The following is a 22141-nucleotide window of genomic DNA, read 5'->3' as shown; positions in this document are numbered from 1 at the left end:
ATATGCTGGACAGAGTACTATTTCTACCATAAATCTGAGCTCATGTTGCCCTGTGTTTAGAACAGGCACTGTAGTTAATCAATGCCTTTAGTTTTCCTATACTATTAGTTATTTTAGAAGATAAACTCCTTCACAATTCAGAAAAAAAGTCCAAATTATTTCTATATCAGTTGTATTTCATTAAAAAAAAAAAAATTCAACACAATACAGTTTACAGAACACAACTCGACAAAATGTATAAAATGTACAAACCATTTATTAAAAAGACTGAGCTGCACAATTGGAAGTGGCACTGGACTCTGGCTCCAAGTCTGATAGTTGGTCTACCATGCAAAGCCCTCAATCCCACCCCAACCCCCCCGACTGACAACCATGACATGCCACAAATCTTGGATGTCTCTTTTTTTCATACAAGCAGACATCTACACAAGACTTATGCAAGTCTGAAACTGCAAACATACTTCACTGGCCTATTCAATTGCCACCCTACAATGTGTTTGAACAACCTGCTGATTAATAATGTCTTATGGGAATGGTGCCCATGTTTCTAAAGAGGAGGGGGCTAAAAACATTGCAACCAAGAACACGTAAAGTCTGTGTCAGAAAATACTTAGTGAAGCAATACAGTGTCTCCCTCTAGACGTGCTTAGAGTAGGTTGTTCAATCTTGTTCCGTCCTGGCTGTGCTCAGCTAAATGAAGAAAACGTCCTTCAGTTCAATCTGATGAGTGGAGGAGTCAGGGGTTTTGACGGTTCACTCCAGTTCCTTGTAGCGGGCGAACATGGCTTTCCTCACAGCTTCCCGGTATGATTTGGCCGTCATCTGCAGATCGCCAGGAGTTCCCCGGCCTGACCCTTTCCTCTTTTTCTAAGGAAGAGAGAGTATTTAGCATAATTGAATTCATCTCACAATAAAAGCTCCAGATGTTCATGATTTAAGGTCAATTACACTTTCTTCTCATTTGAAATATTTAAGGTATTGCTATATTGGTCAATTAATCTGTATAAAACAGCTGTATATTAAGTTGCGCAGATTCTATCCACATGTAGATCCCCATTTCTATCGTAGATAATAACACATATGGCCATCATTAAAAGTAAAACCAAGTAAGCACTATATAACCTCTACCTCGACAGGCTCCGTCATGTCCGGTTCCTCTTTAAAGCCCATGCGGCTTCTCTTTTCTACCGCCTCGGGATGCCTGAGGACCAGAGATGTGAATACATTAGCTTAATTACTTTAGTTCAAGTTGATAAAACATCTGCACCACACAGTAGGTGAGACTGTTCTTACTGCACTCACATTAACCTTGATCACCTACTCTCCAGTTACTTAATGTCACAGGAGAACGTACTTTTCTTGCTAAGATTCCCCCATTCATACAGTTACTTCGAATGTAATGCACATGTAAAATAGGAAATGCAGATTTTACAGACTGATAAATGGCAGATGCTTCTGTATCCATGACTTCACAAAATACTGATGTTTCGATCAAATTCTTTTTCTGGGGAACTGGCATTAATTATTTTAGACCTCCAATTTCAATGAAATTCAACAGCAATCATGATGTTTACTTCTCTCTCCTTACATCAAATAAGATTCTGGTTGCTCATGGTGGACCTACCCCTACTGACGGAGTTATCACAGGTGTTTCTGATTTGTAATGTCTTGTTGCTTAGAAGCTGGTAATGTAAAGCAGTACACAAAAAAAGTAAAATATTTTCTGCCTAGCAACTCATGCAGGACACAGGATAAATGCAAGCATACGCACAAGCCTGAAAATGTCAGAGCAATTAGCTGCTTGGCCTACAGCACCTGCTGGGGAGAGGAGACTGGCGCCACCAGCAGAACTGCTCTGTTGAAATATTGAGTGCGAGTGAGAGTAGCACTTACTTTGGCACAGAACTCTGGTACTTTCTCCGTTTGGATTCAGGGGAATTGGGCCCACCTTTGCTGCTCATCTGGAAGAAATCAAAGCCATGAATTAACACATGAAAAGGTACACTATTTCTGGCATTTCAATCCAGCACAGAACCGCAAAAGCAATCTTTGTTAGAAGAGAAAAAAAAACCTGCAAACAACAGTCAATATGAACTCAAGAGACGGTTGCTATTGGGGTTGAAAAACATCTCCTCCAGGCATAGATGAAAATAGACACAGCACACACAAGTTTCAGATTGGATGTGGTGGAAAGCCATTCTCCTGGAGGTAGGCCAAAACCACCGCAACTCGTTTCATGGGGGATGGGATAGATTGCCTTTCACCTCTGCTTGCCTGGTTTTGAATATGCCTCAGGTCACAAATAAGTTTGGGTGATCTCAACTTATCCCCCAGAGCTGTGAGGGGGACCATGCCTGGCTGTAGCTAGTGCTATTGTCAGTAACCTTTCGTGAGCACTTAAAATAAACTGAACTGAACCCGGTTTCCAGGTAAAAAATACTACCGCATTCCCCCTTTACTCACATTCACATTCACCTCCCTCTCTTGCCTCTCAAGAGCTTCCAGTTCCCTCTCCGATCTTTTAATCTTCTGGTGGATCTCCATGTTTTGCTGAAAACCAATCAAAAAATGAAAGAAGTCAAAACATTGCTCATTAAATAACTGGATAAAAGCAGGACCCCAAAACACACACAGATTGGACCATAACCAGACAGTGTCAAGCCCAGACCCACAAAAACCCATGCCCCACTGGTACCTTATGGAGCTCAGAGAGCTTCTGGTGCCTGATGAGAGCATCCTTGTTGGGGAACTGCCTCCGGCACAGTAGGCAGGCCATCTTCTTCCAGTCTGTCAGCTTGTCCACCCCCACCGGCCGGCTCCTCTCTTCCCTGGGCTCCTCTTGCTTGTCCTCTTCCTCATCGCTATCCCCTCCATACTCTGCAACCAGCACCCCCAGGGAGCCTACCTGCTGCTGCTCAGAGACAGAGAGTGGTTACAGTGGCAGAGCTTATTACTGGAAGCAGACTGCAGGAAGGCAGTGTAATACAATGAGGGAAGAAGCAGAGAGAGGGAAGAAGAGTACCACACAAGGACGGTATAAAAACATGGGCCCAGTGTATAGGGACTGTGTGCAGGGATGGTATTGGGGCAGGTATTAACTTTAATCAAATTTCAATCGCTATTATGTTCAAGGGTAAGAGGCTCTTTGCATGAAGAAAAAGAAAACTATTTCACATACCTTTGTGCCAGCTTCATCCTTCTCCTTCTTTGTTGGGGCAAAGGGCTTCTTAAAAAGATCTTCCCCTGCTAAGCCCTAGGGTGCAGAGCAGCAAGTTTTTTTTTTTTTTTTTAAAGTGAAGTAGTGAGATAACTTCTGTACTTTAGTTCATGCCAACAAATGTATAGGCGCTGCTACTAAATACTCCAATAAATAATCCTTCTAAAAAGAAACAGTATTTCTTTTAATTTTATGTATTCTCTTTCCCCATTATTTTTACACAGGCTGCGTCTGCTCTTTTTGCGTTGAAACAGGCCAATGAATACACAACCAAGGTGAACAAATTCCACATATGGTTTATTAAATGTGCAAAAGGTTACCATATCTTTCAAAACAGCAGTACTAGTGTTTTCTTTGGAGGGGAGCCGAGACCATACACTAACATTCCAGTAAACCCCTACACAGACTTTCCAATATATCTTCACGCTGAGAGAGCAGATACACACATGGCATTTCTGTTCCCAATTATATTATTTTCTCACCTTCTTCTCGAAGATGGCGAAGGCTGCGTCAGCTGCCTTGGAGGTTTTCTTTTCCTCGCTGCTCCCACGTAGCTGCAGGACCGGGGAGGCCACACGAATGCTCTCCTTCTGCCGGTTCTGGATCTTAGCCCAGCGCTCCATGTCCTTTGCAATCTGAAGGAAAGTAAGGCGGTCAATATGTTGAGTACTGCAATAGGTCACATGCTTTCATAATTAAAGTCACGGCAATGACACTGTACATGGTCTCTTGCCTTAAGAAACAGCTTGGTATGGGTATGAAATATCACAGTAATGTTAACTTATCTCTTCTTGTTTATCATTTTCATCACATCCTGGTGACTTCTTAAAACTCAGCTGTCTAAATACATCTATCAATAAACTGTCCACCTGCAACACTATGCACCTAGTGAATGCAAGAAATATCACATTTGTTCTATGTGTTATTTTACTTTAATACCCCCGATTTTATCTCTTCCTAGATGGGGAAAAAAAAAAACTATTTTGTATCGTCAATGAAAATGCATGTCAATTTCCTGAACAGTTGTAAACAAGGCCAGAATCTCAAATGCAGAGTTATCGGGTGTACCTTATGAGCTGTGAGGCCTCTTGGCTTGTCGTCTTTTTCCTTTTCTTTTTTGTCAGGTTTAGCTGTCGTTTCTTCCTCTTTCTGTTCAGCAGACGGCACTGTTGTGACGATGCTGGAGGAGGCAGGCGGCTGACCCTCGGCTGTAGAGTTTGGTACTGGAAAGTAGTTACTTCGAGCATTGTCCCAGTAAAGGTACTGCTGTGTCTGTGCGTTGTAGTAATACTGGAACAACACAAGAGCATGAGAACCCTTACAAAACAGACAATGTGGTTCAAACTGAAAAACCATGACTGAGGCTGTGATCCTGGTGCACACTGCTTTACACTGCCTGTGATAAACTGGGTACTCTCAAACACTGGGAGAGGTAAGACCATTTGGAAACTTGAATTGCTGCTTCATTTCCCGCAGCACCAAATGCAATAATTTGTAGCCACTGAATAATTTTCCTTTAAGGTCTCACTGAACTGACACATTAATTGAAAGCCGGTTAAACTTTTAAACCACACAATTAGGTTGTGCTGTATGTATAATCTCCAAAGTGCTTTCAATTAAAAACAAATCGTCACCTTTTTAATCCGTAAACAGGCGAGTTTCGTGTGGCCGATGCAGATCCACATTATAAACATAGTGTGTAACATCTTCCCTGCTCTGTGGATAAACAGAAGATCTGTCCCTTTTGTAGGTTACCACCTTCATGCACAATTCCAATTGGAGGAGCGATTGTTAAGATGCATGTAGTGTGTAACACTTTCACATACCCCGCTGTCAGTTACATTCCCAGCGGGGGACGATAGCCACCTGCTCAGCACTTACCCTGGAGTTGGGGTCATAGTAAAGGGTCGTCTGGGGGTCATAATAGAAACCGGATGTTGAGTCATACAGGTATGATGACACATCTGGAACAGCTGGAGAGAAAACATACAAAAGATCTTTTTAGTTTTTACTGATCTCCTTTAAAATTAACACAGTCTTAATTACACTGAAAGTGTAGTCCAGTTCTTTCCAATTATTAATTTTGATTCCCAGAGGTTTTCAGGGAGGTAGCTGGTGAACACAGACAGCCTCCCACACACTGCTTTCTTTTTCATTTATTCCATGTGCTATTTACACTTCATTGTAAGTGGTAAAGAGAACAGTGTATTATACTTCAGTCAGTCTGGAACATGTGTTACCAATGTTAAATACATTTTGTTATCCATTTAACACACGTAATGACAAAGACATATTTGTGCCAGTTTATATAAAATACATATATAACAATTTGTGTAACCATGATAGCTATAACTGAGGTAATTGGACTTCATTTCCTTGAAGTTTTTCTTGGAAATGTAGCTCAACTCATAAAACAGCTTTAATGACAACCTGTCAAGTTATGAAAGGTTTCTAACTAACAAAGAATTTCTCTGCATTAAAAAAATAATGCCTGACCCTAATCACCAAGGATGTATTGCATCCACCACTTCAGTTGAATTGCTTGGTCCTTGCTAACTAAATGTCCGATTGCCTGCTTGCAATGAGATGAAGAAAGAAAGCTGTTCCCCTTACTGCAGGGGTAGGTAGCAGCATTGTCTGCCAGCAGAGCGGAGTCCTGAGCTACAGTCGTGGCTGTATCAGAGATGTTAGGGTCTGCTGGTATGGGCTGGTGGGTGTCTACTGCTTCTGAAGATAGCTGCTCAGCAGCTGGGGTCCCGGTGTAGCTCACAGGCTGGAACGAGCAACACAAAGTTAGACAGCACCCTCAACAAAGAAGAGTTACCCCCTGAACACAGAAGGACTAACAAGACACGAGTACTTAGCTTGATTTCAAAAGGTCTGTCTGGACCCTAAGTCTTTAATTTACATACCAAAATCGGTCCCTCAGTATTAATCTGCATACATCAACCCTGCTCGCCTCCTTCCATCTCCTTCACCCTTTTACTTGCTACCCATAGTGGCCTTTTCAGCTCTGCTGCAGGTCATTTGAGGGGGAAGAGTGGTCTTGCACATACCTGTCCAACATACAATGCCTCAGACGGCACTTGGGTCTCAAGCATGGTGGAGTCTTCTAAAAAAGTTAATAAAAAAAAAAAAAAAGTTTAATTGCTTGTTACATGATATGTATTGGAACCACAAGAGACACATATCGCTAACACTTCTAACCCAATTAAAGCCTACATAGCCAGCCCTTTACAGATGACCATGCCTTACCTTGCACTGTGGCAGAGGTCCACATCTCTTCAGCAAGGGAATGGGGCTGCTGACCCTGTTATGGAGAAATTAATTAGCTAACAAATCAATCACGAGTTAAGACTGTAGTAAATTAAGCCAAGCATGCCAACTAGCTGAACTTTAGTTTAAATCACAATCAAACCTCGTACTTCGCCTGTGTTCTGAAAATGCTTACCTGCTTATTGGGATCATGGTGTCCCAAGTTGGATGGCACAGAATCTTTTTCAAAATCTTTCTTAAAACTTTAGGGAAAATGAGAGTAGATTTTAATGAATTAACATTAGGGCTGAGTAGGATAACTCTAAAACAACACATACTGTAGTGTGTACATTTGCTGACCTGTGGTTTTTCAAAGGCCTGGCTATCTCCACGTGGACCCGAGAGCCATTGATCATAAAAGGCACCGAGAGGTTCCGCAGGATGTCCACAAGACGGGTCACCTCCTAAAAGAGAGCGATTAAGACCCCGGATACAGAGAGGGACACACTTAAAAACACACTTTAACAGGGTGAGAGTTTAACCTGACACAACAGAATGCTTGTTATCTATAGAAGCAAGAGCTCTGGATATGCATTACATTAGGGGATATAGCTACCTACTGTATCAGTGGGGTTTTCATTGTTCACAGCATTCATGGGGCATACAGGCTGTTTATTTTACACCTTGACAAATGATAACTGTTCATACAGTTACGTTACCATCTGTCTGGTGTAAAATACAGTTACGTTATAGAACACCACCACACACAACCACAGTTTGGCTCTAGAAAGTATTGCTGGTATTTTACCTGATGCGAGTCCATGTCTACAAAGCACAAACATTTGGTCCCCACGCCTGGTTTGCGTTTCATTAAACGGACATTCCGTTCATCAAGGTAGGCAAAAGGGTCCAGCGCCTTCAGAACATGCTCCACTGTGGTGGTGGGCCACAGGTGTTTAATGATCATGGCTGGATAACAAAACACAAACATGTCAATGGCTGCTTTCCTCTGCGTCTTCTCATTACCAATGATTTCTACCAATAATCAGCACCTCTATTATACATATTTCATATGAAAGACTAGTTATAAATAGACTATTTATAAACTAGATCAATACTGTATCCCAGCACAAATAAATACATACATTAATTAATGAAGTCTGCTGGATAAATAGGCAAAGGGTATTACTACTCACTTTTGCTCTCCTGAAAGACCGGATCTAATTGGGTAGATGTCCATGTAGGGGCAGACGCTGGGGTAGGCTGAGAATCCTGAGGAGCCCCCTGTTCAGAGAGAGATGTACCTGACTAAATACATCAGTACCAAAGAAAAAGCAGGTCACTACATTCTACAGCAAAATAATGAAGAATCAGAACAAATCACCAAAACAAGACAATTATGAAAAGCACTGCGGTATATCTATGATGGGTTAATATGGTTCTTGCTCTGAAGTCTGATCACAAGCATTTCATATAAACAGATGAAGTATGCTTTCAATTGGTAATACTTACATCTTTGCTGTTCCAGTCTGGCTGAGTGTAATGCATAGACACTGCCCTTCCGCCAATCTTCAGGGTTCTCTGCAGAGACACAGTCACACTCATTATACTACTGACCAGTTGTATGAAGAACTAGCAGTGTAGCTGTGTAATAAGGGTTGGTTCCTTCACAGCACGATACAGCGCAACTACTTGAACCCTATCCTTTCTGTTGTCAGTCTAATGTAATGTGTTTCTCATAAGCATGTATGTGGTTCACTTTTTAATTCTTCATAGTAGAGATTGTTTTGGGGAGTAGACCACCTCAATTTATTCCTGTCTCAACTTAATAGTAACAGTACATATGAACAGAAGGTCATGTGTTTGCATAACTACTGGCCATATCATGCGTGCACTTGCCATCTTGTCCACGTATGATGCGAATGCATGCAACAACATAAAGGGTAAAAAAACTATGATTCTTCAGCCTTTACCTTACTGTATGTCTTTAGATTATTACAACTTTTGAGTTTAACTGAATGCACAGTTGAAGCAAGATTGGAGATTACGATTAAAAAAAATGTACCTAGATATGTATGAAATTGTTATGTAGCATTATTATACAGCGTACACAGTTTTTGTTCTACTTTATGGAACATACACAAGTAAATACTCTTGCTTAAAGCGGGGGGATATACAATATACACTTTTCTTGGTATCATTTTGTTAAAACAGCTGCTTTAAAAAATTAGTCAAAACCTCGAAATCACATTGCTGGAATTGTTTGTTGATAATTTTGGGGTTTAAACATTAAAATAGAAAACAGCCCCTCCAACACACACACAAAAGAAAACCTTTGGTCTTAGAAGATGGAATTCCTAAGGTTTTGATAACCAGCATTGACACAGTTTTCACTGCTCACTTTTACAGGTGTACCCTTCCATGAAAATGGTAGGTGTGTTTCAGTGATAAATCACCACTCTCAAACATATGGCAAGCCCAATGTTTTGTGATGGCTCTTTACTAACACATAGAAGTTTGAGCATTAAAAGTCTTTGAGCTTGTCTGTAGTCCGATATTGATAATGTTACATTTTCTTGGAAGGGCCCTGGTGGTCAAATACACATCTAATACTTTGAAAAGTCTCTATAGGTATATGAAACGAAAGAGCCGTCATTACCATGTTGATCCGCATCAATTATAGTCCCCACATGCTTTCTCTACTTAATTATCAAATTAGCTTTTAAAAACATGCGAACCAACAATAAAGACAGGGTGGTCTATAGTGTTCAGAAATGCCTAAGTGAAAAGTTGAACTACACAACGGGGTCAGTGAAAAATCAATTGCACGTATGTTCTACTATTTCGGTAAGAATGCATGTTGAGTTTCATTCAACAAATAGAAGTACACTGCTTTTGTAACCTATATACAACAGGATATGCACGTCACCTATATCTTATTAATTGTGTACTTGGGCTGTTTATAGTAACAATACAGTTTTGAGAATAGCCACAAAACTGCATAAACCAGGTCTATAAATAGTAGTACCTGTACCATATTTAATGGCACAAACCACATAACCATACTGTTGCACTACTGCTTTGACATTGTTACAAGCAATTAAAAGCATGACAGACTTGGCAGGCTTTAGTTGTAGAAGAGCAAAGGGATAACATTTAAAACCATGGTTCATTTTTATGAAACCACAACAGCAAAAATGAAAGTAGCATTTATAATTAAGCAATGCACAAGCATTTAACTACATGTGATCTAATTCTGAATATATCTGAAATTAAATTATAATAAATCAATTTGGTCATCATTAATAAGGACTACGGAGGTCAGGATGTTCAGAAGAACGGATATAAATTATCTAATGAAACTGAGTCTTTACTTTGGTACACTCATCCAACAGAGGAGACTCACGGTAGACAATAAACTATAACTTTCACCTACCTGTCACAAATTTTACTTACAAGGACAATCATAATTTGCTTAATAGAATACAAATTAAAGTGTATTCCAAGTTCCCCACCACAGGTTGCAATGCATCTCTCTTTTTGCTCAAATTACCTGTATTAAAATGTATATGACTTTGATGATTAAAACAAGTGTGCACTTTATGACTTTTTGTGTATTAATTTTTAGTAACAACGGAAGCCCGTTAGTTGGCAGTCCAGCAAAAAAATGGAGTTACAATATACAACCCTCCACGACACCATTGTGTGAATCGGAATCCCATCAGCCATTTCTCAGATTTAAAAAAAGTAGACCTTGATTTCCAATGTACGAGAGAATCACAATTCAAGAAGGCTCCTGAAGGTGGAGACCATCAAAGTTTTGATTGAAATCACAAGACAACTAAGATAAAACAGCACTGTTGGTGGGGGGGGGGGGGGAGATTGCCCATGTTGGAGGATAGCAACTGTGATTGGCAAGTACCAAAGCAGTTGATCACAGCCCCCTGGAGCGCAACACATGTCTCGAAGCATTCCAGGAGATTCCATTGTCAAGAGTATCAAAAGCAGCAGTAAGATCCAAGTATGGCAGCATGCCAGGATTCGAGTAAAGAAATAAGCATTGCTCACTCTGAGCAGTGCAGTACTATGGTATGGTCTCAAACCAGACTAGCTGCTGGTTCACACTTCTTTCTCAGATGAATGTGATACGTCAGGCGCAGACAGCTATAAAAGCTATGCAGCTTCACTCCGACCATGCAGCTAATGTTGGCATTTTTCAACATAATCCGACCCTATGCGATTTCAGATCAAAGACGCATGAGAAAAGGCTGTACGGCTTTCCAAAAAAGACGCACGTCGCAAGAGTGTGGATGACGTAATTCCAAGAACCAACCTTAAGAAACTCCAGTTAAACTGAACAGCAATTTAGTCACTAGTAGTTTCTACAACACAATCTAACCTAAAATAGAATGTTAGAAATTATTCCAGAGAAGTTGTTACACAAATGGTTGACAAGCAGCAGTGTAGTCTATGGCACACAACACAAACTCTACAGGGTTGACAAAGTAAAAATGCATACAATTAGAGGAATTGGTGGGGGATCTAGGCAGGGAAAGGATAATGATCTTGGGTCACCTGTTTGTGGTAGCATGGCTCGAATTGATGGTAGAAGACCTAGACTCATGTATTCTTGTGTCTGAAGCAATTCATTTAACATCCTAAAATCATAATTCTAGACCTGCTCCTTGTTAAGATGGCGGGCATGACCTAATTTAGTTTAACGGATTTTCTTGGTAAAACAGGATTTTAAGAAGAGGGTGCCCTGTCATTAATGATTTCAGTAATAGATTTCCTTGAAAATGAATAGGAACCAACATCATGCCTAACTCTGTATAATTTTATTGCCAAAAGTAGATCGGTGGGCTTAATCCTTCGATGTCCCTTGAATTCCCTGTGTGCCAATGACCTCCAAGTTTGTGACATACTGAGCACAACTTCTGAACAGTGGCTTAAACAGCAGTCTTTACCATGCTCTGGGCCTTGTTCAATCCTGTCCTTGTTGATCCTGCAATTGAAAGTATTTATTTCCATCTCCAAGGTAATACATACCTTCTGTGAAGTACAAACACACACTTTAGTAAGACAAATTATAGAATATTATATTTTGCACAGGCAGAAGTCAATTGCGCTCACTGCAATGAGAATGCTTTTCTACTCATTCTGGCTGAGACTTGGAAGAAACCATCTGTAGAAGGGAGGGGAGGTCAATATCAAGAACAATTTGTTCCTTGGCCTGCAGATCTAAACTTTAACCTGTGGAAACTCATCTTTACGTCCTCGGACAACCAGGGAGATCTGATAAAAGTGCATCTTTCAACTGGGGTATATCAATCCACTCATGGTAGAATTATATAAATCTAATACCACAGAATATTCTGAAAATCAGACAGTATATACTAGATGCCCAAACAGAAAATGTATCGGAGATTGAGATACAGAGGCATGAGGGAGAGCTAGATCAAATACAAACCAGTCACAATCTGGTGAACATGAAATTAGAAAAAAAAAACATGTCAAAAGAATGTCGATGGTTGTGTCGCCTGCTTGATCTTGAGTAATCATTTCCATCTGCAATGCAGTACATAAACTCACTTAGAACAGAAATTTATCAGGTTTATAGGAGATTAAATATATTGATACCAAACCGCTGTAGAGAGCCGAGTGGAGATTCAGTCTGAACAAGCCCATAGAGGGAGCAGAAAAGCAATTCAGATATACTTTATGTTAGAGGATATGTTTTTAAAATAACTTATAGAAACACAAATGTTCATTGATTTCTCAAGTCAAAACAAAAAAGATTAACTTATTTCAACTTCAAATGTAAGCAACAGCCATTATTCAGAGAACACCCAAAAGCCAAGCTTTTCTCTGTTCAATAAAACACGATTGGAGCAGGAAAATAATTGGTGGAAACATACAATAGAAGCCTGAACATTAATGCTGACACATATGAAATAGGTTGGAAGAACAGCAAACGATATGAACTGTGATACAAGCAAGCAAGCATGGATGATCATCCTCATTGTATACTGTACTTTGCTCATTCAACTCCTCCTATCCACAGGTATACAATTAGCACATATAAGTGATCGAGAACCATTTCAGTGCCCCAAGAAAAAAACAAGAAAATGTCCGATGCTAAGAAGGCAAATTAAAAGAACCGATTTGTATCCAAGAAAGTCTACTGTCTAACTTATTTTTGAAAAACAAAAAAGGATCTGAAGAACATGGAACACAAGTTCAATGTAGAAGCAATAAATGTGTTACTTAAATTAAGCAATCATAAATCGTTGGGTCTAGTTGGATCAATTTCTTGGTATCAAATGTTGGTTGAGGGTAAAACCACTCCTCCACCATCGCTAAATATTAATGGTAAAAGCCATCTCAGAATTCAGACAGTAAATTAGAAATGCAGACTCAACTTCCTTGAAAACAGAAAAAGAAACAACCGCTTTAAATACATTCACCTATTCCTTCAAAAGAATACAATAAAACGTAATGGACACTACAGGACAAAGCTCCAAACATAAATATTAACATTAGCATTCCTCTCAAGTTGCAACAAATGTATTCATAACACAATTATTATTATTTGTTTATTTAGCAGACGCAATTTATCCAAGGCGACTTACAGAGACTATGGTGTGTGAACTATGCATCAGCTGCAGAGTCACTTACAACTACGTCTCACCCGAAAGACGGAGCACAAGGAGGTTAAGTGACTTACTCAGGGTCACACAATGAGTCAGTGGCTGAGGTGGGATTTGAACCGGGGACCTCCTGGTTACAAGCCCCTTTCTTTAACCACTGGACCACACAGCCTACTTAACAATCAGGTCAACAGATGAACCATTACATAACACCATGACATGATAAATGATGACACCATAACTCAATGATCGAGATTTAAACCCTAGATGCTGAGCAAAACCTCAATAAATAAATTAAAACAAAGGATATTAAGCCAGTCACCCATTTTACTTCATTACTTCATATTCACCTCAATAGCACTACTTTTATACCAAGAGCATCTGTTCATGTTTTATTGTATAGTCACCTCGAACACAGCGCCTCTTAGGTTAAGCAGGAAGATGGTAAGTAAGAAAAAGTAAACACTTAAATATTGATGAAAGGAGACCCATTTTGGGGTAATGAAATGAATGACGAAAAATATAAAATATGAATCAAAAGAAAGGACGACACAACATCCCTCTAGGTTGTTTTACTGCACTGCAGCGGATTCCGCAGTCAACATCCTCAAAATACAGGAATCGCACAAGTCGGGCAAAGGCCAATTTCACATAACCCCACCATCTGGGAACAAATCAACATCTTGTCATCATCCCATCCAAACCCCCACTCCGGAGTACAGAAGAGCTACTTAACATCTTATTTGCAATAATATACTCATTAACTTACTATCAGTCTCTTGGTATGAATGCATAATTATTGGTAATAATATTGTGCCAACTCTATACTGACCCAGCAAAACTAATACAGTAGTCATGTCAATATCGAGTTACACACAGATAATCTGTATCCAACGCAATCTGCAGACATGCAGGAACACCCAAACCTGCCGACATAACCAATATGGCAACAATGGACAATTTCAGATCTTGCAGTAAGAAATGGGCTTATTCTACTTTTTAGACTTGTTAAATACAACACCACCAAACTGTTCATTTGACACTAAAACACCCCAAGTAGTCAAATCAAAACACTTCAAATTTAACCCAACAGGTTTGGCTAAAGACTTGGGAAGGCCAACACACAATGACAAAAAAAATAAATAAACACAATTACTTTCATTCACTTCTGGTAAATGCCAATAGGCTGAATTTAAATGGAACCCACTCAATGCAATCCTTCATCCCATTGGGCATCACTGTACATGCACTTCATTTCCACTATGGGGAGCCACAGTGATCGTCTTAGTCGCTGCCCATACCTAGCTCTAAACAGATCTGTTCTAAGGATGGGAAAGTATATGCTGGATTTAGCATTAGTATCAAATGTCAATACTTTGCTTTAATGGGCACTTTTTTTGGTTGCTAACAAATGTGTTGTATTACTTCTTAATGGTTAGCAAAACATATTGCATGACCCAATAAATTTGTTTAAAAAAAAAAAAAAAGATAGTATGTATATAGCTATATAAAATTGTGTCGTATTGTGTAACTAAATATTAACTTATCATGGCTTTCAACCATAGTATGTATAGAATAATATATTTACTGTGGCACAGTGGGTTTATTCGAGTCTTTCTAACCAGAGATATGCTTTTCCCATGTAAATACGCATTTATTTAGAACCAGATAGCAGCAGCAATCACTGAAGCACCCCACTTACCTACCAAGGCTTAATGCTCTAACCTTAGTTAAATATAAAGCCCATATGTTAAGACTTTGGGTGTACTCAGTCACGTTAATCCCAGTTTTAAGATCTTACTGTGTCAAATCTTGAGAATCAGCACAGCCCTTGACCCAAATGGTGAAGCGATTCACTGATCCATTTCCATTCAATCACAATCTAACCCTGCCTAAAAACCCTCAAGGGGGTACGGCGACAACCCCACCCCACACACACCCCCATGTATGACACACACCAACCTTCCCCTCCCCAAGCCTCCCTCTCCACCTGCCCCACCCCTTCCTGCCAAGGCAGAGAACCAGCCGAAGACCGATGAGAAAAGGCCACCTGGTTGGACTCCATGAAGCGGACTGCATCCTCCAGGTTTAAAAACTCCACAAAGGCGGTATCGTAGCTGTAACCTGGGGACAGCATTTAAAATACAGATGGATCTGTGTTAGTCATTGCCTCTCAAGAAATTCACACAAGCAATTATACCTTAAAACATTGCATATAAAACAAAAGAAAAAACAAATAAAAACACGAACACAAGTATTGCTGTTTTCTAAGTGTATTCTATATATATATATATTTGGTGTTGGTCAGAAAATCGAGAAATCAAGCACATTAAGGGTAATTTATTATAATAGACCGAACATACGGCTTTAACTCGGCGTTCGACAAATGTCAAGCAACCTGCACAAGAACATCTGAAAACCTTTCCCGGTTGTTTTGTCAGTATTTGCATCCGGTATTTTAAGTATTGATTAGGTGTGCTCTTTTGAATAGTTTAGTAGTCAGTCGTGCACACATCCATCGAGTGTAGATACAGCTTGTTTGGCACAAATCATATCAAAATGAGAACACAACAGTTTGCACCGCTTTAACATAAACTAGTATTGGAAAATGTGACTGGAAGGCTTAATGACGAAGGTGTCAAAAACAAGAGTACCCCGAAAAGCTATAGATACAGCTGTGCAACTGGAAGTCTAAATCAGAAAACAAATACTGTATAATGGTAAACCCTTATTATCCCAGCTGCTCTGGAAACAGAAACGTTGCATAAACAGCAGATATAATTGGGGTTTAAACCACCACAGTTGATATTGGTATTTCACAGTTCAGATAATTGGACTGTTAGAATACAGTTATGTTGTAAATATGCATTTACTTATTAAATTAATTGAATTGATGATGTTAATAGCGTTTGTATATTTAAAGCAATTAAGTTGATTTCAATTTTTGCATGCAATACTTTTGCAAGTGTATGATGACTTTTAATAAGTGAATTAAAATTCACCATTGGAACAAACGTTCTGGTACATTAGTTACTTGGAAAATAAAAAACGCAGAGACAGTGAAAAACACGAAGAGATTACGAGCTGAGCTCTTTGTAGCAAAAAGGTGAAGCTTACTTGTAGAGTTGTATGCGACATGCATTAAATGTTCTAACAAGTGGATCAGACTTGTGATAAAAAGTACATGGATGGTAAAAGAGAACAAACTTTATAAAGTAACACGAATATGCATTTAACTGCAAAACATTTTTAGTGCCTACTATTAGCCGATAATAAGCAACCTAGGACAGAAACCCGCCATTTTTAGAAATACAGACGCCCAAATAAAATCATACTGACACTGAACTGCTACACATAAAAGGGGTAGTGCTGTATACGATTTACAGTGTTAAGACTATGCAAGGACAAATTAATGTTACAAATATTAGCTTTTTTTCTGTAAAATATTTTCAAGATAAATGTAAAAAATGGACTGTGTCATCAGCATGTCTAAATGGGGACGAGGGCTTGGGTCCATCCAGATAAACTGGAGAACGTAAACAAGGTCTGTTATCTTTCTGATTGAAAATAGTAGAATGCACAGATGGTTAAACTACAGACAAATGTTACAAGGAACTGTAAAACAGAACGCCTTAAAACAGGTGTCATTTCAGTAAAGACAATCCTGCCGTAATACTTGTTTGTACCCTTTCATAGAATCCAGGTTCTTCCCACTTGCTAGCAAGGTGTAGGCAGGGACTAATTGAAGCTAAAATTTGAGCTTTCCGAGGTAACAAAAAGCAAAGAAATTCTTATAAACAAATCTGTATTGATGAAATGAAAAATCATAGACAGGAACTGCTAATATGATATTTGAGGTCTAGCCATGGGAGTAATTCACTTTCCGTGGTGTCAGGCCTGTACTCTCTACCGAACAGAAAATAACCTGCATTACAATCAGTAAAATTGTCATAATAACAGATTTGTTTGTAAAGAGATTCTTTGGGGTGTTTCATTAAATGCAGAAAGCATTCAAGAGTGATACTACGACACAATAACCTTTTACTAACACCATGTAACAGACCCAAACTAGTCTGCAATTTGGAATCAATCACGACACAAATGAAGTTTGCTGTCCTTTCTTTCCCCATGTATTTGAATTGAATAAATTTTTCCCCAAAATATTTTAGTACAGTAAAAAGGCACAACCCCAGAGGACTACACTACCCATATGGCAAGTGCTAGGTTCTCAAACAGCCATGATCTGCTAAAGCAGGTATTAGGTAAAGCTTTTGAAAAAACAGTTACTGCTGAGAATTACTTTAACTTAGTTTTACCTTGTTTTATTTGAGTGTTTAAAGTCATGAATGAATGAGGTACTTGCATGCCTATTGCCTACTTTTCCAGCTAGGTGTAACTAGCGTACAGCTTCTTCCTATTTATACAACTCAAGTGTAGCGCAGCACTGCGGTGGCGAGAAACTGCCAAAAAAGCTTCACGACACACAACCTTCTGAAGATCATTTGCACAAGAGAACATGTCCTTGTGACAAGATTTGTTTCAGTTTATCGAGTTTAAAAAAAAAAAGAAAAAAAGAAAAAGAAAAGTCTCTACTGGGTCTTGTATCTCACCTGGCACAATGTCCTTTATTTTCATTCCTTGTGGTCGAATTCCATTGGTGTAAGTGAATGCAGAGAGAATCTAAAAGAAAGAGACAGAATGCAAGTCATTTACAATGCTGGACCAAATAATAATAAACATGACCAATGATTTTATCAAGACTGATAAATTCCTTTAAAGAAAAATACAAAATTATCTTCCTGTATTTAAAAACAAAACCAGTGTATATGTATGTATATATGTGTATGTATGTGTGTGTGTGTGTGTATATATATATATATATTATATATATATATATATATATATATATATATATATATATATATATATATTTTTTTTTTTTAAACACATACCTGTTCCGCTGTGGCATTTTTACAAATCCCTTTAACAGAAATGATGCTGGAGACCTTCTCTTTAATAGAGCCACTTCTGTAGTCCTGGTCCTTAAATTGAAAAGACAAACAATACATTTAATTTGGTGACATTAACAGGAAAGGTCTGAATCCAAGAAGGGATTATAAAACTGCACCTCCTCAGGTGTAACTGTTTTAAAAGCAGAAATAAAGAAATTAGCTTTCTCACTTGAAAGCTGAAGTCACTTGAACTTGGGGCTGGAGGTTGCTCAGGTTTTTTTGGCGGCTCCTCCAACGACAGATTCCCATGGCCGTAGTCAAAGGTCTGACCGGAAGTGACCCTGTAATCACTATCTCTGTAGTCTTGGTCCTTGTAGTCACTATCTTTTTTTCCTGGAAAGTCCACGGTCAGCTCTGCAGCTTTCTCTTCTTGGGGTCCTGCTGAAGGTTCCTCAGACCCTGGGAAGGCAACGAGGGGTGCCTCGCTTTCATGTTCGTCAAGGGCCGAGTGGTTTCCCCCTGGGAGAGAATCAGTGTCCTTGTTATACAAATGGCCATCCCTGAATGATGCACCCTCATTTTGGTCTCCTGGCCTACCTTGCAGGTCCTCTCCAGTCCTAGACCTGTGTAGTGTTGCTTCTCTGCCTCCAAAGCTCAATGGATCCAAGGAGGAGTTTCTCTTCCAGTCTTGGGAATCCAGTGGCTCTCTTCCCTGTGTCTGGAAACCAAAGGAATCTTCAACAGGATTACTCTCCCTCCCTCTGAATTCAGAGCTTTCTGGGAAATCACCAGGAATCCTCTCCCTTACTCGGAAGTCCAAGCTTTCTCTGGCTAGGGGAAGTCTCTCTCGTTCTTTTGATTCCAAAGCACCAATGTCCTTCTGGTGCATATCTACTGGAAAATCATCACTCTCTCCAAAACCTGCTGAGCGCCAGTTGTCCTGTTGTGGCTCTTCTCTGCTTCTGAAAGGTGGTTCTCCTCTTTCTCTGAAGTCACGTTTATTACTTCCCTCACCACCTCTGAACTTAGAAGGTCCTTTCCACCCCCCAAAATCAGAAGACAAAACATCCCTTCCTCTAACATCTGGCGGGACTCCATCGTTTCCCATGAAATGCACAAGAGATTCAGCACCACCTCTCAAATCAATTGAAGGTCTAGCTCTGCTTCTGAAGTCCATGTCAGATCCATACCTCCCTCTGATAGCTACTGGAGGCATGCCTCTCCTCCCAAAGGCCATAGAAGCTCCATCCCTCGCTTCCAAATCCATACTTAAGCCATCTATATCCTCAACCCCCATGGGGTGCCTAAATCTTTCCCTTAAGTCCATGTTACTCTCCTCTCTTTCCCTCATGTTCAATGAACGTCTTTCACATCCCAAAATGTCCAATGGAAGCCTTCTCCTTGTATCTACAGGGAGCCCATCTCTTCCTCTAATATCCATGGGAAGTCTTTCTCTTTTTCTTACATCTATAAGAGGGTCACCAAATCCTCTTAAACCCACAGCATCTCCATCTCTTCCTCTAATACCTAAATCATGCCCACCTCTCCCACTAAAATCTTGAAGTGCATCTCTTTCTCTCATTTCCACAGGCAAATCAAACCTTCCCCTGTTATCCATCGGCAGAGTATCTCTTGCCCGGAAGTCCCTAAAGTGGGCATCTCTTCCTCTTATGTCTATAGGTTCCAAATCTCTCCCCCTCATGTCAGGTGGGTGACCATCTCTGCCTCTGATGTCCAAAGGTGGCCTGTCCATTGGTCTGAAGCCCATTTGAGGATTCATGCTTTGATGTATTACAGCTCTTCCTCCAAACTTCGGAAAAGGACCCGCTGGACCATCATGCGTCTCTTCCCTCCAGGGAGGAGCAAATCTTGGACCTTGGAGGTTTCCACTGCGAACAACGGAAAAATGAATCAATACATAGGGCACAATAAGGCCATTTCATACAATAGGTTTGTAAAAATAGTTTACAAGGTGTAATTTGCAATCAAATTAGCACTGTAAGATTAAACATGCATGAGTACAACTTTGATGTTTATATGGAAAAGTTTAATAAATTACCTTACTGTACACATCCTACTGTATAAACACTACAGAAGACCTATATTTGACCTGTATCTCTGACAGTGGTTAACCAGCTAGTACAAAATCTAAATGTTTAAACTATTAACATTCTTAATCCAGGAATAATTTTGATACATGGCTAAACTTTGTACAAACTACTACGTGTCATTTTTTGACAAATACAAAAATGACATGCATATGCATGTTCATATATGGTCTTACACAAATTTTGCTGGTCTGCTGTTTTGAGTTATTTTTCTTGTAATACAATAGCAGTCCACAGTTAAAAGAGGAGTCCCAGACCCATATAAAACATCTGCAGTGCTAAGAGTTAACACACACACACATATATAGATATACATATATGTACACACACAAATATATATATATATATATATGTGTATATGTATATATATGTAAGTGTGTGTGTGTGTGTGTGTGTGTGTAACTCTCACATTCAGAATCCTACCTATATTAAAAGATCAAGTGTTGTGTCATGCAAGTTTTAAGTTTCTTACCGAAAAGGAGTGCCTCTTGGGCCAAACCGAGGGCCACCCCACATCGTCTTCTACTTGAGCCAACACCGCCAGAGAAATAAATTCAAACCACAATGCTGCACCAAGCTCCTGCAACACAAATTAGAGGAATAAGAGAGAGAAAAAAAACAATGATAAACTAAGTAGTTTCAGATATATTTATCATCTGTCAAACCGGTACATGGGGCCATTGTGCCAATGCAAAGACAATATCCTTCATTGCCATGAAAACGTAGGGTCACTCGGGGGAAGCCAGTGACCTGGGAAAACATTCTGTAGTGGAATAATGTAAGGTAAGAGTGGTCAGCATTTACACATCCACCACTTACCTGAGGTGTATAGTTTACATTTTAACAGCCGACAAATTAAAGTCAGTAGTATATTTTATTATTTGCTTTGCTATATGGTGAGATGTTTGTTTTACTACATTTTGTATTGCTAACCAAACTGGGAATCTCTTTGAATGCGCACACACACATCCTAGCTACAGGGGACAAACCCTCAAAAAAGCATGCGATAGTCCACATACAACCTACCAAAATGCTCCTGGTATAATGATCATTATTTTGCAGCCATAATGTATTTATACATTTAACTTTTTCTTGTAATCGGTGATTGTGCATAGTATTTCTTTGCCTAATCATCATGATACAGTCTCAAAAATTAATAAACACGACTGTAATCGTACACTCTTTAGCGGATGGCCTAATCAAAAAACACCGCTATATAGACATCGACCAATAGAAAAGATCGGGAAACATACCCACAGATGCAACCTAGGCTGGTAGAACTCAGTACCTCTAATTACATATTTCAAAACTATGTTCTTCATCAATTAAAGGAGGTTATTACATAATACCAATGCGATTTTCACTGTGTGTGAATGATGATCGCTATATTATCAGCAAACATGATACAAATTAGTAGAGCACGGGCGGTACACACGGCTCTACCCATTCCACTAATTACTAATATGGTCAACACGCGGTTGCTTTACAATCGATTATGTTATTAAGATCAGTACATCACAAAATATAACTGCAATGATGAGGATGTGTGCAGAGAGATTCTGAATGCCATTCTATCCCGTCGGTGTACTCATCATACCAGTGCCCACGATTAATATCACATATCTTTACGTTTCTTTACTGAAAGTGACGAGAGATGATAACAACATTTCCAAAAATGCATTTAAAAAACCCAAAAGAAATGATATCAATAAAACGACCAACCTTTTTAAAATAAGCCCACTCTGCTGCAATACACAAAACATGGAGTAGACCGGAACTACGGTAGTCGATAAAGCGGAAGTGTGGTATTTTTACGGTATGTTGAAAGTTGTAGTTCACTAAGACGACTCTTTAGGCTGAACGTTACATTTTTTGTTGTACCAGTATATTACATCTTTAAAATCATTAATATGTTTAATGTTTTACCACATATTATGGAGGCAAAAAAAGACTTTCATT

General features: G+C 39.4%; 1 protein-coding gene across 5 annotated transcripts; it reads right to left on the bottom strand.

Annotated features, from left to right (window-relative positions):
- Positions 1–155: 155 nt before the first annotated feature.
- Positions 156–21988, bottom strand: LOC117412441 (RNA-binding protein 6-like). Of its 5 annotated transcripts, XM_058988741.1 has the most exons (24): positions 21905–21988; positions 20655–20762; positions 18672–19963; positions 18304–18593; positions 18075–18164; positions 17733–17802; positions 15173–15246; positions 7985–8053; positions 7669–7780; positions 7281–7441; positions 6833–6936; positions 6669–6735; positions 6473–6527; positions 6274–6329; positions 5831–5990; positions 5099–5190; positions 4286–4507; positions 3700–3852; positions 3179–3253; positions 2696–2911; positions 2464–2550; positions 1894–1961; positions 1129–1201; positions 156–867 (listed from the first exon to the last, which is right to left on the bottom strand). In XM_058988741.1, the coding sequence occupies exons 2-24, from the start codon at positions 20696–20698 to the stop codon at positions 754–756; spliced, it is 3744 nt and encodes a 1247-aa protein (XP_058844724.1). In that variant the 5' UTR covers positions 20699–20762; positions 21905–21988; the 3' UTR covers positions 156–753. The 5 variants fall into 5 exon arrangements, with proteins under 5 accessions (XP_058844724.1, XP_058844720.1, XP_058844723.1 ...); XM_058988737.1 differs by having other exon boundaries at positions 18304–19963; XM_058988740.1 differs by having other exon boundaries at positions 7669–7756; positions 18304–19963.
- Between the last annotated feature and the right edge of the window lie 153 nt (positions 21989–22141).

Source organism: Acipenser ruthenus, chromosome 16, assembly GCF_902713425.1.
Source record: "Acipenser ruthenus chromosome 16, fAciRut3.2 maternal haplotype, whole genome shotgun sequence".
Taxonomy (NCBI): Eukaryota; Metazoa; Chordata; class Actinopteri; order Acipenseriformes; family Acipenseridae; genus Acipenser; species Acipenser ruthenus.
This window is presented reverse-complemented; position numbering and strand designations above follow the sequence as displayed.

What these genes read in the sequence shown, in the direction of transcription:
- LOC117412441 (XM_058988737.1), bottom strand. Translation starts at nt 20,698, where the DNA reads ATGTGGGGTGGCCCTCGGTTTGGCCCAAGAGGCACTCCTTTTCG. An exon ending in CCAAGAGGCACTCCTTTTCG is followed by an intron (nt 19,964 to 20,654) that starts GTAAGAAACTTA and finishes CGTTGTTCGCAG; the next exon opens with TGGAAACCTCCAAGGTCCAA. An exon ending in ACCATGATCCCAATAAGCAG is followed by an intron (nt 6,528 to 6,668) that starts GTAAGCATTTTC and finishes TCTCCATAACAG; the next exon opens with GGTCAGCAGCCCCATTCCCT.